We start from the raw sequence: 12,785 nt of genomic DNA, 5'->3' as shown, positions 1-12,785 counted from the left end.
TCGCCCCCTGCTGGCCATCAGAAAGAATACAGGTTTACAAGGCACTTCCACACTGGCTTAATTTTTCAGATCCAGAAGCTTTGTTCCACTCTCAAAATCCAGAGACTGCATAGAAATGGACAACATGAGAGTGACCCAAAAGTGAAACCAAAGCATCTCAATAACCCCCTGGTGGCTGTCTGCTGTAAAGGTCATGCAGCTTGCCTCAACAATGTTAATAGGTGCAAAATGGGCCAAAATATAATGTCAAAGTGTTTGTCAAATAACTTTGTCATTTTGGGTAGATCTGATCACGCTGATGATTCTTCAAGTGTTCATTTTTTCCTCATCATAACGTTTGGTTTTAATTACTTATTGATGATATAAAAACAGGGTTTTATACCGTGATTCACAGCTGAGCTCTTCTCGCCCTTGAGTTGACCAGCTGTGGGGGCAGGAACTCGAAAGCGTGGCTCCATCCCTGGTCACTACTGTGGCTCCAAATGACATCACCTGCACAAGATGGCAGCGCTCATATCCAGGGTGTTTTGGCTTCAGTTTCTTATAGGGGGCGTAACTATAATGTTCAGAAAATGACATCACTGTACTGTAAAACCAAAAAAGAAAACACATATCATGATATAATGATATCCAAAATATATCATGATAGCTCGTCTCATATCCAGATATTGATATCTTTATATTACCCAGCCCTATCTAAAATTATACATTTTAAAATCTGTGTAAGTTCAGTTTCCCATAAATGCTCGTAAATAAAAACTGAGGTAAGCTGTTGTAACCAGACTCCGTGCACATTCAAGGATGTCCTGCCACTAGGGGGTGCCACCAATTCGAAAAGTTTAGCAGCGTGGATTTGATTGAAAAGTTTTCCACGTGTTCTACATTCATGTTCAGTTCATTGTCGTAGTTCGGTCATGACTGGTGAGGGAGTGTATTTTTGCAGGTATATATCTGTATTTTTCAAAAAATGCTAAATAATTAACATCAATATCTCATCAAGTCTTTATTCAAATGTTACCACAGAAATCACATGTATTACACCCGAATCCAGCAGAGTCATGTGTGATTTATATCAGAATTATATCACCATATCATTTTGTCTGTTAGTGTTGTAATTGAAATAAAATAAGATAGCCCAGTCTGACACAAGTGATGTCATTGCCTCAGCTTGTGAGATGGTGTGTGTGTGTGTTTGTGTGTGTGGAAACCACGTGTTCCCAGTGGTGAAGTCCTCTGCCATGTAGTCACAGAGCGAGACTGTCGTGAGACCGTCGAGACAAAATTGTCCTTTTATTAAATTCAATCTGATGCACTTTGTTCTGATGGATAAGATCCAGTTTGATGGATTTCCAGTGCAGAACACTGCAAAGTCAGTGCTTCTCAAACTTTGTTGGCTCGTGACGCCTTAAAACAAAGTGACTTCCAGCCTGTCAAGGCGTGCATATGGTGAACAGCTCAACCAGAAAATGATTTTGCCTTTTCAGCTTGTTTGATTTGATTCATCATCACAGGAGGCCTGCAGGCTGAAAACTCTTTAATATTTCACAAGAAAAAAAATGAAAAAAAAAACAAAAAAAAACGGACATGATGTGAATTCATAAAGTAGACATAAGTTGTTTTTCTATCTCATTACATTATCTCATAGAGGGCTCAAGGCTCTGACTGAACAGAGCTGGTTTCAATGAACACTCACTTTCCTATTATGTAAATTGTGTCTTGTGCTGAGAAAACTAACAGCTGAATTCTTTGGCTTAATGCTGGTCAAATGTTGGGATGCGTGCGATTAGTCGACTATACAATTAAACGTCGCCACAGTCGTTAGTCGGCAGCAGAAGTACTAGTCAGTTAAACTATTTATTAATATTTTATTAATGTACACCAGTTAGCTGTGCCTCTAAGGTGTCGTTTGTCAGTGTTTTGATAAAATGCTGTTACTGACCATATAAACACTATAATACCAATAAAAGTTAAATTAACAATGAAGCTATATCACATCACACTGAAAATAATTATGTACAGTCCCTACATTTTTTTGTTTTTCAATTTTTTTTTGCTCCAAATTCATCTCATTGTTGGTTAGCTTGGTTTCAGGCTTATATATAGTTTTTTTTATTTTATATAAATTATGTATATAATTTTCTGAAATGTCAATAGAGTGAATGCTTTGGAAAGTCACTTATGGAAACCTGAGCTGCTGAAAAAGTAGGCATTTCTTTTTAATACAAAAATGTAAAATTATAGGTTATTTTACTACTATTAGCCATGAGAGGCAGGTCACTAATGGTTGTCATAAAGGCTGAAAAAATCCATATTATGCATCCCCAAGTATGAACCTTGTTCTTGTCTGAATTATGTTCTAAATGGAGAAGAAACATTTAATAGAAACAAGACAGGAAAGTAAGAGTTTCCTGTTGAAACTTGACGTAATCATCACTTAAAGATCAAGAGTATTTTATGACTATGTTCAGATTGTATTGATTTTTTCTTGCTGGGTCAAAATGTTACTGTAATATCTTGATCAGACAGAAAATGTGAATTTCCCTGCACAGCAGTACGGCTGTATCTGCAGTCAGTCAGTGTGAAAGAATCAGAAATGAAGAAGAAACTCGTTGAACACAAGAACATCAGCTCATCTGAAGCAGCTTCAAAGATGTTAGTGTTTATTTAACTGTTTTCTGCAGGGAAGAGACCAAAGCTCTCTGCGTATGTTTCATCAGGTTCATTGATTAGGAGCACAAATCACACAGACATGTGATTCAGTCATGTGATCACATGCTCCACATTCACTGAACTGATGATGACGCTGATGCATAAAAATAACCATAAATATGCCGTTACATCCAAGAAATAGAGAAATCAAGAGTGCAGTCATTTGACTTCCTGCGCTGCAAATGTGGACAGACACACATCTATGTTTTACTATATTCGTGGAGACCCATCATTGACATAATGCAATAGAAATAATAATAATTAGAAATAATGGTTTCAAATGGGTTCCTCCTGAAGGTCTGAGGGTCTACCCAGAACCATTTTCTGAAGAACCTCTTTTTGATGAAATGATTCATCAAGGTTTCTTTGTAAGAATAAGGGTTCCATTAAGAACCCTCTTTGGACGAAAGAGTTATTTAAGGATTGTAAAAAAAGAATAGAAGAATAAAGAATAAATAAAGAAGAATAATATGAAATGGTTCTCGGCACTCCCATGTTGGTTCTAGATGATACGTTTATGGTAGAACCCCCAAGTCAGTTCTTGATAAAATCCTGGGAATATAAAAGTGTTTTTGGTAGAACCCCCAAATGTTCCCATAGAAACCCTTGGGTAGGTTCTAGATAAAAGTTTTGGAATATTAAAGGGTCTTGGTAGAACCTCTTAGTGGCTTCTAGATAAAATCCTTGGAATGTAAAAATGTTCCCCAAGAAGCCCCTGGGTAGGTTCTAGATAAATCTCTTTATATAACATGCACACATTGAGGGAATCACAGCAGCTCTCATTGCTTTCCCATAGTCACCCTCTGTCAGTTGTCCTCTCTCTGTCCGTCTGTCTTCCGGTCTCTCTTCTCTCTTTCTCATCAGTGCTATTTCCATCCAGCCATCAAGCACATTTCAAATCAGCTGTTATAACAGCACTAAAAATAAACAGTGAATAAGTTGTGTTTTTATCAGCTGAAGTGGAGGGATTAAATTAGCCTCCTGAATGTGAAAAATAACCATTAAAGAACATTACGGATATGTGCTGGTCAGTAATGCAGTGAGATAGTATTTATATGAATACTTGCATGTTTTTTTCACTTATATCTTCAACTTGTGGTGATCAGGGTTAGGTGATGATAGTCAGCTCCATTTTAGTTTTGGCTGCTTGCTCGTGAAATAACTGGATTATAATGATGAATCTGTATCAAAACCATAAACTGTATAAAACATGGAAGTAGTCTTTGGACATCAGCCTTAGCTTAATCCAAATACAGTGAGAAATGTATTCCAGTAAATTTTCTAATTACCTGTTAAAGATGTAGTCAGTAACGTAATCCAAGTATCACAATGTTAAAGTGCCTTGATCACTCTCTGTTACCTCAGTATGAAATATAGTGAAATTGTTAAGCCTAATATAGTGCTTTTACAGCTGCCAATAACAATTATTTTCATCATCGATTGATCTGCCAATTATTTTCCCAAACAATTTAGTTGTTTGGTCCATAAAATGTCTGAAAATGGTGAGACCAAGATGACGTCCTCAGATATCTCATTTTGTCCACAGCTCCAAAATATTCAGTTTACTGTCAGAGAGGAGTAAAGAAACCAAAACGAGTAAGTGTTCTTTATGTTCAGTGTTAGGTTTATTAGTTTGTCCAGCTGTTTCTTCCTTTGCTGCACACAGTTTATTTATTGATTGATTGGCTTCAAGACAGAAAAGCTGTGCTAAATTTTAAATCCTTTTTGAGTGTTTTCTTACTCACTGACTAGTCGGACAGTCTAAATTAACAACTGCATTCAGTCAACAGGGAGATTAGTTGTCAAATAGTCATTTTTCATTATTTTCTTGGATTTCTATACATTACTTAGTGTAGATTATACTATACTGAAATGAATCCTTAGCTGCAGCCCTACATGTAATGCATGTTGAAATCATAATGGAGATTTATGAGACTGTGCTCGACAGCCATTCTAAAGACGTTTCAGTAAATGTTAAGCCTCTCTTTGTAGTTTCTGCTCAGCAAACCAGTTAGTATTGCGGTAAAAATCTTATCAAAGTCCTCGTTCCCGTCCTCCTTTTCTCCGTCTCTTGTCAAAAGAAGCGCTAAGACAGAAAGCAAAGCTGCATCCTTCATCCTTCCCTCCCTCTCCTCCAGCTGAGGTGGAAGAAGCCATTCTGGATGCACTGACTTGTTGGTAATGTGCCGACTGTGATGAGCTGACATTTGCCGTTGACAGCTTTGTTCTGCATGAGTGTGCCGTGTCTGCTCAAATCACACTGCGGACAAACTTGCGATGATTTCCGGCGAAATGCAGTCACAGTGCTGCGTACCTCCCCCCGCGCATCACAAAAGCTATTTCCTCTCCGAAGGTAGGCTATACTTGGCAAACAAATAAAGAGGAGAAAATTGCAGGGGGAGAAAAAACCCTGCTGTTCCTGCTGAAAGCCGGTCCCTTCTCTGCCCGTTTATGGTTTTACTTCTGCAAATCCCGCCTCAGCTTTGGGATTTACAGGCAGACTAAAGTCTCTCTGGCCAGGTCCATCGATCTTTCCTCTAATGCTCATCTAAAAGCGAGTCAGGTTTTACGCCACTTTTTTCTTCTCTCTGTTTTATTCACTCTGTCTTGAGCGTTGGTTTTCTTCTTCAGCCTCTTAAAAGCCTTTTTATCCCTGAAACTTTCCTTTAAGCAGCATTGAAGGAAAAACAGGACAATATGTTTTGTATCCACTTGTTCCATGATGGGTAAATAATTTAGAGCTGTAACAATGAATTGTGATTATGAATAAGTTATTAAATCAATAGCCACTATTTTGATAATTCATTAATAAGTAAGTTAAGTCATTTAAGAAAAAAATATTGAAAGTCTGATTTCAGCTTCTTAAACTTTAATATTTTCTGGTTTCTTTACTCCTCTCTGACAGTAAACTGAATATTTTTGAGTTGTGGACAAAACAAAACATTTGAGGACGTCATCTTGGACTTTGATCAACATTTGTCACCATTTTCTTGACCAAACAACTAATTGATTAAAAAAATTCTCAACAGATTACTCAGTAATAAAAGTCATAGTTACAGGAGAGACAAAAGATAGAAAATGATTAGCAGATTAATCGATAATGAAAATAATCTGTAGTTGCAGCCATAAAATAATTCAAATGCTCAAATATTCTAGATGTCTTGAGCATCATTTAGTGCACTTCTCCTAAGTTTCAGTCCAACATTTTTTTCTATTTTGGGAGATTTTGGGGGACTTGGCAAGACAAAGGGTGCGTGATTGGTTGACTCCTCCTTATGGAGGTGTGCCAGGCGAGTCCAACTGGGCGGTAAACTGGAGAGATTACACGTCCCATCTGGCTTCAGGATCCCCCCAGAAAGAAGAACTGAGTCCTGCTGGGGCTGTTTTTCATGGTTTGGGTGTGGCTCCTTTGTTCCAGTCAAAATCTTGATGTATGTGTAATTGCTCAAGTCAAAGGCAACTGTTGTGGATTGTTGAAGACAATTTTGAGTCTCATTCAAAAGACTTCAGTTCAGTTCTTACTGTCTGCTGGAGTCCCAGACATCTAAAGGCTCGCTGTGGAGTTTTTGAGCTTTGGTATAAATGAAAAACAGTCCAGCCAGTGGTTTCATACTATTGTTCTGATCTGCACATGGCAGTAGAGGTTAAACTCCCTTTTCTGTGTGGAGTTTACATGTTCTCCCTGTGACCCTGCAATCAAAAACGTTAGTGCAAAGTGTACGAGATCATAAAACTCAGGGTTTGGATCGATTTACAGTTTGAGTCACAGATCGGATCATTTTGCTGATCAATAAAAAAAGAAAAAGTGGAGAAATGCTCTGGTGGAGCCACATCTCTCTGTCTGTAGTTACCACTGTAGTAATAGTAAATACTGTAGTAATTATGATTATAATACGGCATACTACTAGTACTATACTGTATTATAGTTTACTATAACAACAGTAATATTACAGTATATGTGTTTATACACAGTAGATCAGGGGTCTGCAACGTTTATGATCAAAGAGCCATTTTTGGACAAAAAAAAAGAAGAAAAAAAAATCTGTCTGGAGCAGCTACTATTAATTTCTCTCTTTTCCCTGAAGACTTTTGTTTTTTTTAAATTTGGCATCCATAGCGAGTTTATGGAGACTAGAGAAGATGAGCGACCGTCAATATTTAGAAGAAAAGGCACAGAGCCATAGACGTAGGCTGTGACGCATATTTTAGTTGACAACTAATTTTTTTTTTTTTAATTCGGTGTATAGGCTACATATTTTTAGAGTTGGCAAATGTTAAAATTACTTAACACTGTAAAAAAAATAGCTGAGATGACTCAAACTTCAAGGCAACATACAGCGATAGATTTTCTAGTTTTGAGACCAACTCAAACTCTTATGTTTTGGAATAAACCTATATTCTTTAGTTGAGTTAATATATTATTATTCTTTAGATAAACTTGAATCTTGGAGTTTTTAAAGTTAGAAACTCAAAAAAATTATATTGCAAAATTTAGTCACAGTAAGCTGTGACCCTGATTTGTCATTATTTTGGTGCCTGAAAATTAAAAGGCTTTAATTGAATAAATTACAATTTTAACCACCATTCACTTTAGCTTGAGTTTTTTAAATACAGTTTTTGGGGTTTCTAAAACTCAAAATTTATCTCAAGAAGAAAAAAAATTCCTCTCAACCAAAGATCAGTAGTTGGGAAACTTTTTCAGAACTTAAGAGTTTGACTGGGCTCAAAATTCAAAAATCTTTTGCACATTGCCTTGAAATTTTGAGTTGAGTTGTCTTTTGAGTTGTCAACTTTTCCATGGACCTACAACAATGATAAATGAAAATTAAAATGTAAAAAAAAAATAACGATGATGCAGTTCCACATATGTTTTTGCCAAAGTCACAGGGAGCCACAGGAGAGGGGCTGAAGAGCCGCATGCGGCTCCGGAGACACAGGCTGCAGACCCCTGCAATGGATATACACATTATATACACCATAAAGTATATTATTTCTGCACTCTGTAGTCCCATTTGATGTCTGGCCCACAGCGCTGTCTGATTGGTTACTGCATTCAATCCTTTTGGTACCCAGATCTAGAGAAAAAAGTTTATATTGTTGTTTATATGGTTTTGCCTGCAGCCAATCACTGCAACTGTTGTTCATAAAGAAGAATCTCTGAGAAAAGGTATTGAATGAAGTACTTCATTTGTATATGTATCACGTAAGGATACTGGTATTGCTGTTGGTATCATACTTTTTTAAACAACACCCAGCCCTAGTCTTTTGCATCCTTTAATATTCACTTTCCTGAAATGTTAGCTGATGTGTGGTAACTTGTGTCAACTTGACACCATCTTTAAATCAAATAAATGACAGGATATAAACACGAACCCGGTGGTGGCTTCAGCAGGGATATAAAGTTGTCTGCTGGGTGTATTTAGAAGTCTAACTTTATCACAGTACAAACACACACTCTCACACACACAGCACATCATACGGGTGATTGATGGGTCTTTGTCCTCGGTCTGACATCTGTCTCTGTCTCTCTCTCCCTCAGTGAGCTTCATGGACTGCGGTGGAGGGAAGGTGTGGTACGGGGTTGGAGATCCCTCTGACTTCAGGGTGAGTGAGGACGGCGCGGTGTACGCCGCGAGAGCCCTCAGCCTGGCGGGAAAGGGAAACGCCCAGGTGACGGTGTACGCTCGAGACCTGCAGTCCAAGCAGATGTGGAAGACCAGAGTGCACCTCCAGGCAGGACCTCAACAGGTAACACAACAGCAGCAGCAGCATGGAGCTGCTTCCTTTTAGAAGCACTCGTGTTTTCAGCATGACACACAGTGTGCACAAACCAGAAAAAGATTCTTCCATTTTGTCTTTATTTGACTCTGCTGAGCTGACAGATGCCCTCTTTACCACTGTGTTGAAGAAAAGGCTTCTTCTTCTTTTGTCTTTTGTTTGTTATTGAGAACAGTAAACTAGAACTGTAGCATTATTGTCCCCAAGTGTCCCACTATGTGCACAGCTACCATTTTTATAAGATAACAGGTATGTTGACAAAGAAATACTGAAAATACTAGGTATTTACTCAACAGCTGTGAGATACATGTGAAAATTTGTTGTGTTTGTTTACATTATTTCCATAGAGTAACTGTTGGTCTGTATGGACTAAACATGTTTAAAGGGATAGTTCGGATTTTCTGTCGGGTGGTTGTATGAGATACTTACCCATAGTCAGTTTATCATAAAAGAATCCCCTAAAAATCCCTTAAATATATACTGAAATATAGGTACTTTTTCAATTCTACACTTGCACAATGTAGTCACACATATATCCACTTTACAGACCGTCTGTCACTTAGCTTCTTGTGTCAAATCTGCAGTAAACGTCTATGGTCACCTGAATGATTTTTCATCTACAAATTAGTTAAAAAACTTTTTACAGTTCGATTTGTACATATTGTTAATAGTTTACCATTATCAGTGTGTATCAGTGTTTACATAGTGTTTTTGATCATTTTGATATCTAGATAACCGTTAGCAATGTTAGCTAACATTAGGTTAATTTTATGGCTGATCGACTTTGAATTACAATTATTTTGACTGCTTTTGCAATTTTGATTACAAGTAATGATAACTTTTACATCATTAGTCTTATTTTGATTGAAAAATCATTTAAAATTAAAGCTGCAAGCAGTGTTGTGTGGGCCCTCAAACCCCCGTGTCCATCAGGGTGTGCTACAACCACAACCATGTCGCCAGACCAGGCAGCGCTGTGATTATGACTCGTCATTGGCATGTCGATGTGGTCAGACCAGGACTTTAATCAAACATGTGAAGTTTTGGCACAGATTGCGTAATTTAATCCAAAGTTATAGCAATTTTGTGTTTCATGGCGAGACATCAAAACTCTATGCCACGGCCACACTGTTCAAATCTTTTACTAACTTTTGATCACAAACTGGTCTAGATGGCAAACAGCGATTTTAAAGTTGTTATGATGAATCCTGTAGGAGGAGTTCAATAAAATACAATGTGGAAAACGATCATGAAATTCAAAATGGCTGACTTCCTGTTGGGTTTGGCCTATGTTTGACCACGCCCATCAATAAAACTCATATCATATGTTCAGACCTGGACTGTTAATTAACATGTGAAGTTTCAGGCAGATTCGACTAAGTATTCTGAAGTTAATGACTCTTATTGTGGCATTGTTTTGGCGAAACATTGACCCTCTTTAAGAGATTTTTGATGCACATTTTGCCTTTAACAAATATTGCACCTCCTGCGATTTGAAAATTGCAGAAAACCATGATGTGATTTCGATATAATTTTGATTAATTACACAGCCCTAGTTGTGTGACCCGATTTGGGAATGACTCTTATTTTTTTTCACTCTGTGCTGTGAAGAGCTGCCCAAAATGAAAGTGACCACTGACACTATTGTGAAAGCGAGCATACATTTTCGCTGCTGTTTGAGTTAAATTACAAACCTATTCTGTTTATTACCTCAGCTGTTTAAAGCTGGGAGAGGGAGGGAGACGGGCAGACACTTCTTACTGTCTGTGTGTGTCTGCTTAGTACTGACACATACTTTTTAACTTTAACTTTAACTTATCTCTAGTAGAGGAAGTGATAGCCCGTTTATTCAGGAACTTCTATAAAGCGAATCCATTAGGTTATCAGCTGTGTACGAGTGATTATAAAGGAGCCGACAAGCAGAATCAGCTGGTGACCTGCTTTGTTATATATTTGTAAGGACACTCTGGGGCAGCTTTCGCAGAGCCCCTCATTGCAGCGATATTGCAGGATTTCTGTTTAAAAAGGTCTTCCGTGGAGCTGACCACCCTCCTCACCAAACTTCACTGTAGTCTTCTTCATGTTAGCAGTCAGCTAGGCTAGCTAAATGGCTAATCTCGCTATTTAAAACCACAAACAAACAAACAGATGGAGGCAGTGGTAGACCAGGGAAGTAAAACTTTAAAGCATCTGGCGGCTTTGGAAAGAGAAAAAGGCTGTCTGACAACAAGGTAAGGTGGTGAAAAATTTCTAAATATAGCACACGCTGATATAGATTTTTTCTCGGCTGGTTAACAATGCACAGGATCATATTAAGGGAAGACCTTCAGACACCCCGAGAGCTTATTCCATTTATTATGTTATGTTAATTCTGAAGGCACTGTAAATCCACTCCCTTCACTGTCTCACATTGAATCTCCTCACTGTCACTGAGTCATTAGATATCTGAATAATGTGAGCTCATTAACACACACAGAGCCTGACAGCGTTAACACATACCTGGATCTGAGTGTGAGGATGCCAGCATGTGTGTGAAGCCTCTCTGAGAGGGAACTGTAGTTTTTGACAGCAGAATCATTAAACAGTCTGATGGGCTGTTATTTCCCCCCAAGGCTTCAGTAATGTTGGATGAACTACGTACAGATATAAAAACCAGCTCTTCCAGCCCAGCAGGCGTCTGAGGTTGGCCAAGTGCTGATTGCAGAGACAAAGCGAGTCAAACAGCCATCTGTTAGTTTGTTTCATGTACAACAGCGATAATAAGGCCCTCTGCATGTATTTAGACAAGACACTGGCCTTGATTGGCTGTTCTTCTAAACACAGCCCAGAAATAGCCGGCTTGCCATATGCTTTAGCTGCTCTCGTCGCTCGCTGCAGTCGGTGAGGAGGAGAATCACAGAGAGTGAAAGGAGCTGTCAACCGTCCTTCATAAGCAAAACTCGCGAGGAGCAGCCGCGGCAGTTAGCAGCCAGTCATGTGCCAGGGGAGCAGTGTCAGCACTGCGCCCTTCAGCCGAGAGGAGGCACGACCAGGGATGTTATCAAATGAAACTGAAGAGTGAGACAAACAGGCGTCACTTTTACAGCCCACCAAGCTCCAAACATCAGTAAAATCAGCTAGTGGTTGACAGGTCAGACAGGGTCACCTTAGAACAACACCACACTTAAGAAAGTCTGTAAAGTATATGAGACTTTGTCGCCTGTGCTGGACTTGCAAAATATTCCTTTATTCATAAGTTGTTCACAGTGTATGAGCTTCAACTGCAGGGACACAGGCTTTAATTTTAACACTACAAATCCCAGAATTCAATAACTACTAGAATGGCCATAATTGACCTTTGACTTCCAATACCAGACTAAGAGATGAACACATTTATTCTGTTAGTTTATCTTTTTAAAAATTAAATAACACATGTACATTTTGTAAAGTTCGTTAACATATTTATCAATATGCATACCATCATGTGTAGTAAACTGTAATTATTGCAAATATTCGCAGCAGTACTTTTCTGTAGGATAACAACCATCAGTGATCTGATTCAAAATTTAGATAAATCTAGAATTACTCACAGTGAGAAACAGTTAAATGTGTGGAAACATGTTATTTTAACATTAATAATAATAAATTTCCACCTGGAACCATCACAAAAATAACCATAGCCTATGGGAAAAGGCTGGAAACAAATACAAAAATAACCCCCCCCCCAAAAAAAAATTAATTCAGTGACTTATAGGTGCTGTGACAAAAAGTGTTACAGCTGTCCCTGGTCTCCCCTACTTTATTTTTAATCCTGGCTAATTAATTAATTATTTGTATTTTAATGTCAGGAAATTAGAAATCGAGACCGCTTGTTAAGTTTTATTGACACAGACAATGATAGACTTTTGTGTAATTTATTAAAATAATAATAATAATAATAATGTAAATACAGACACTTTTAGGAAAAGTCAGGCACCAGCAGCATTGTATTTTTAATTCAATAAAGTTATTGCGCTTATGAAATTGAAAATGATCAAAATGACCACCTTGGCTGTTCCAGTGTTAAAGAGCCATATACTGTAATAAGCTGTATTCAGATGCTGTTCCCATTTCCCGAGTTGTGAAGTCCATCCTCTGACTGTTTATGAGCTTTTAAGTCGTAATGTGGAAACAGCAGGGACAAAACAAACAGAAGGGTGGGGTTGTTTTTGTTGTTGTTGTTGTAGCGTCTGGATGACGGTTTAGACTGCAGACTTGCATCCCAGTGAAGAGTCATGTTGCTGAAACAGTTTGAAGCTTTATGTTACAAAGTGATACAA

The 12,785-nt window shown here is 38.1% G+C and overlaps 1 protein-coding gene across 1 annotated transcript in view; it reads left to right on the top strand.

The window, feature by feature from the left end:
• The window catches only part of LOC146323476 (cadherin-2-like), a 133,468-nt gene that overhangs the window by 60,461 nt on the left and 60,222 nt on the right, over positions 1-12,785 (top strand). Inside the window, exon 3 of the mRNA XM_084722459.1 lies at positions 8,249-8,457. Coding sequence (XP_084578585.1) covers positions 8,249-8,457 — 209 coding nt within the window. The remainder of the gene's footprint in view (positions 1-8,248; positions 8,458-12,785) is intronic.

This window comes from Lutjanus erythropterus, chromosome 7, assembly GCF_056507025.1.
Source record: "Lutjanus erythropterus isolate fLutEry1 chromosome 7, fLutEry1.hap2, whole genome shotgun sequence".
In the NCBI taxonomy this organism is placed as follows: Eukaryota; Metazoa; Chordata; class Actinopteri; order Lutjaniformes; family Lutjanidae; genus Lutjanus; species Lutjanus erythropterus.
The sequence above is the reverse complement of the archived record's forward strand: the minus strand, read 5'-3'. Positions and strand labels throughout refer to the sequence as shown.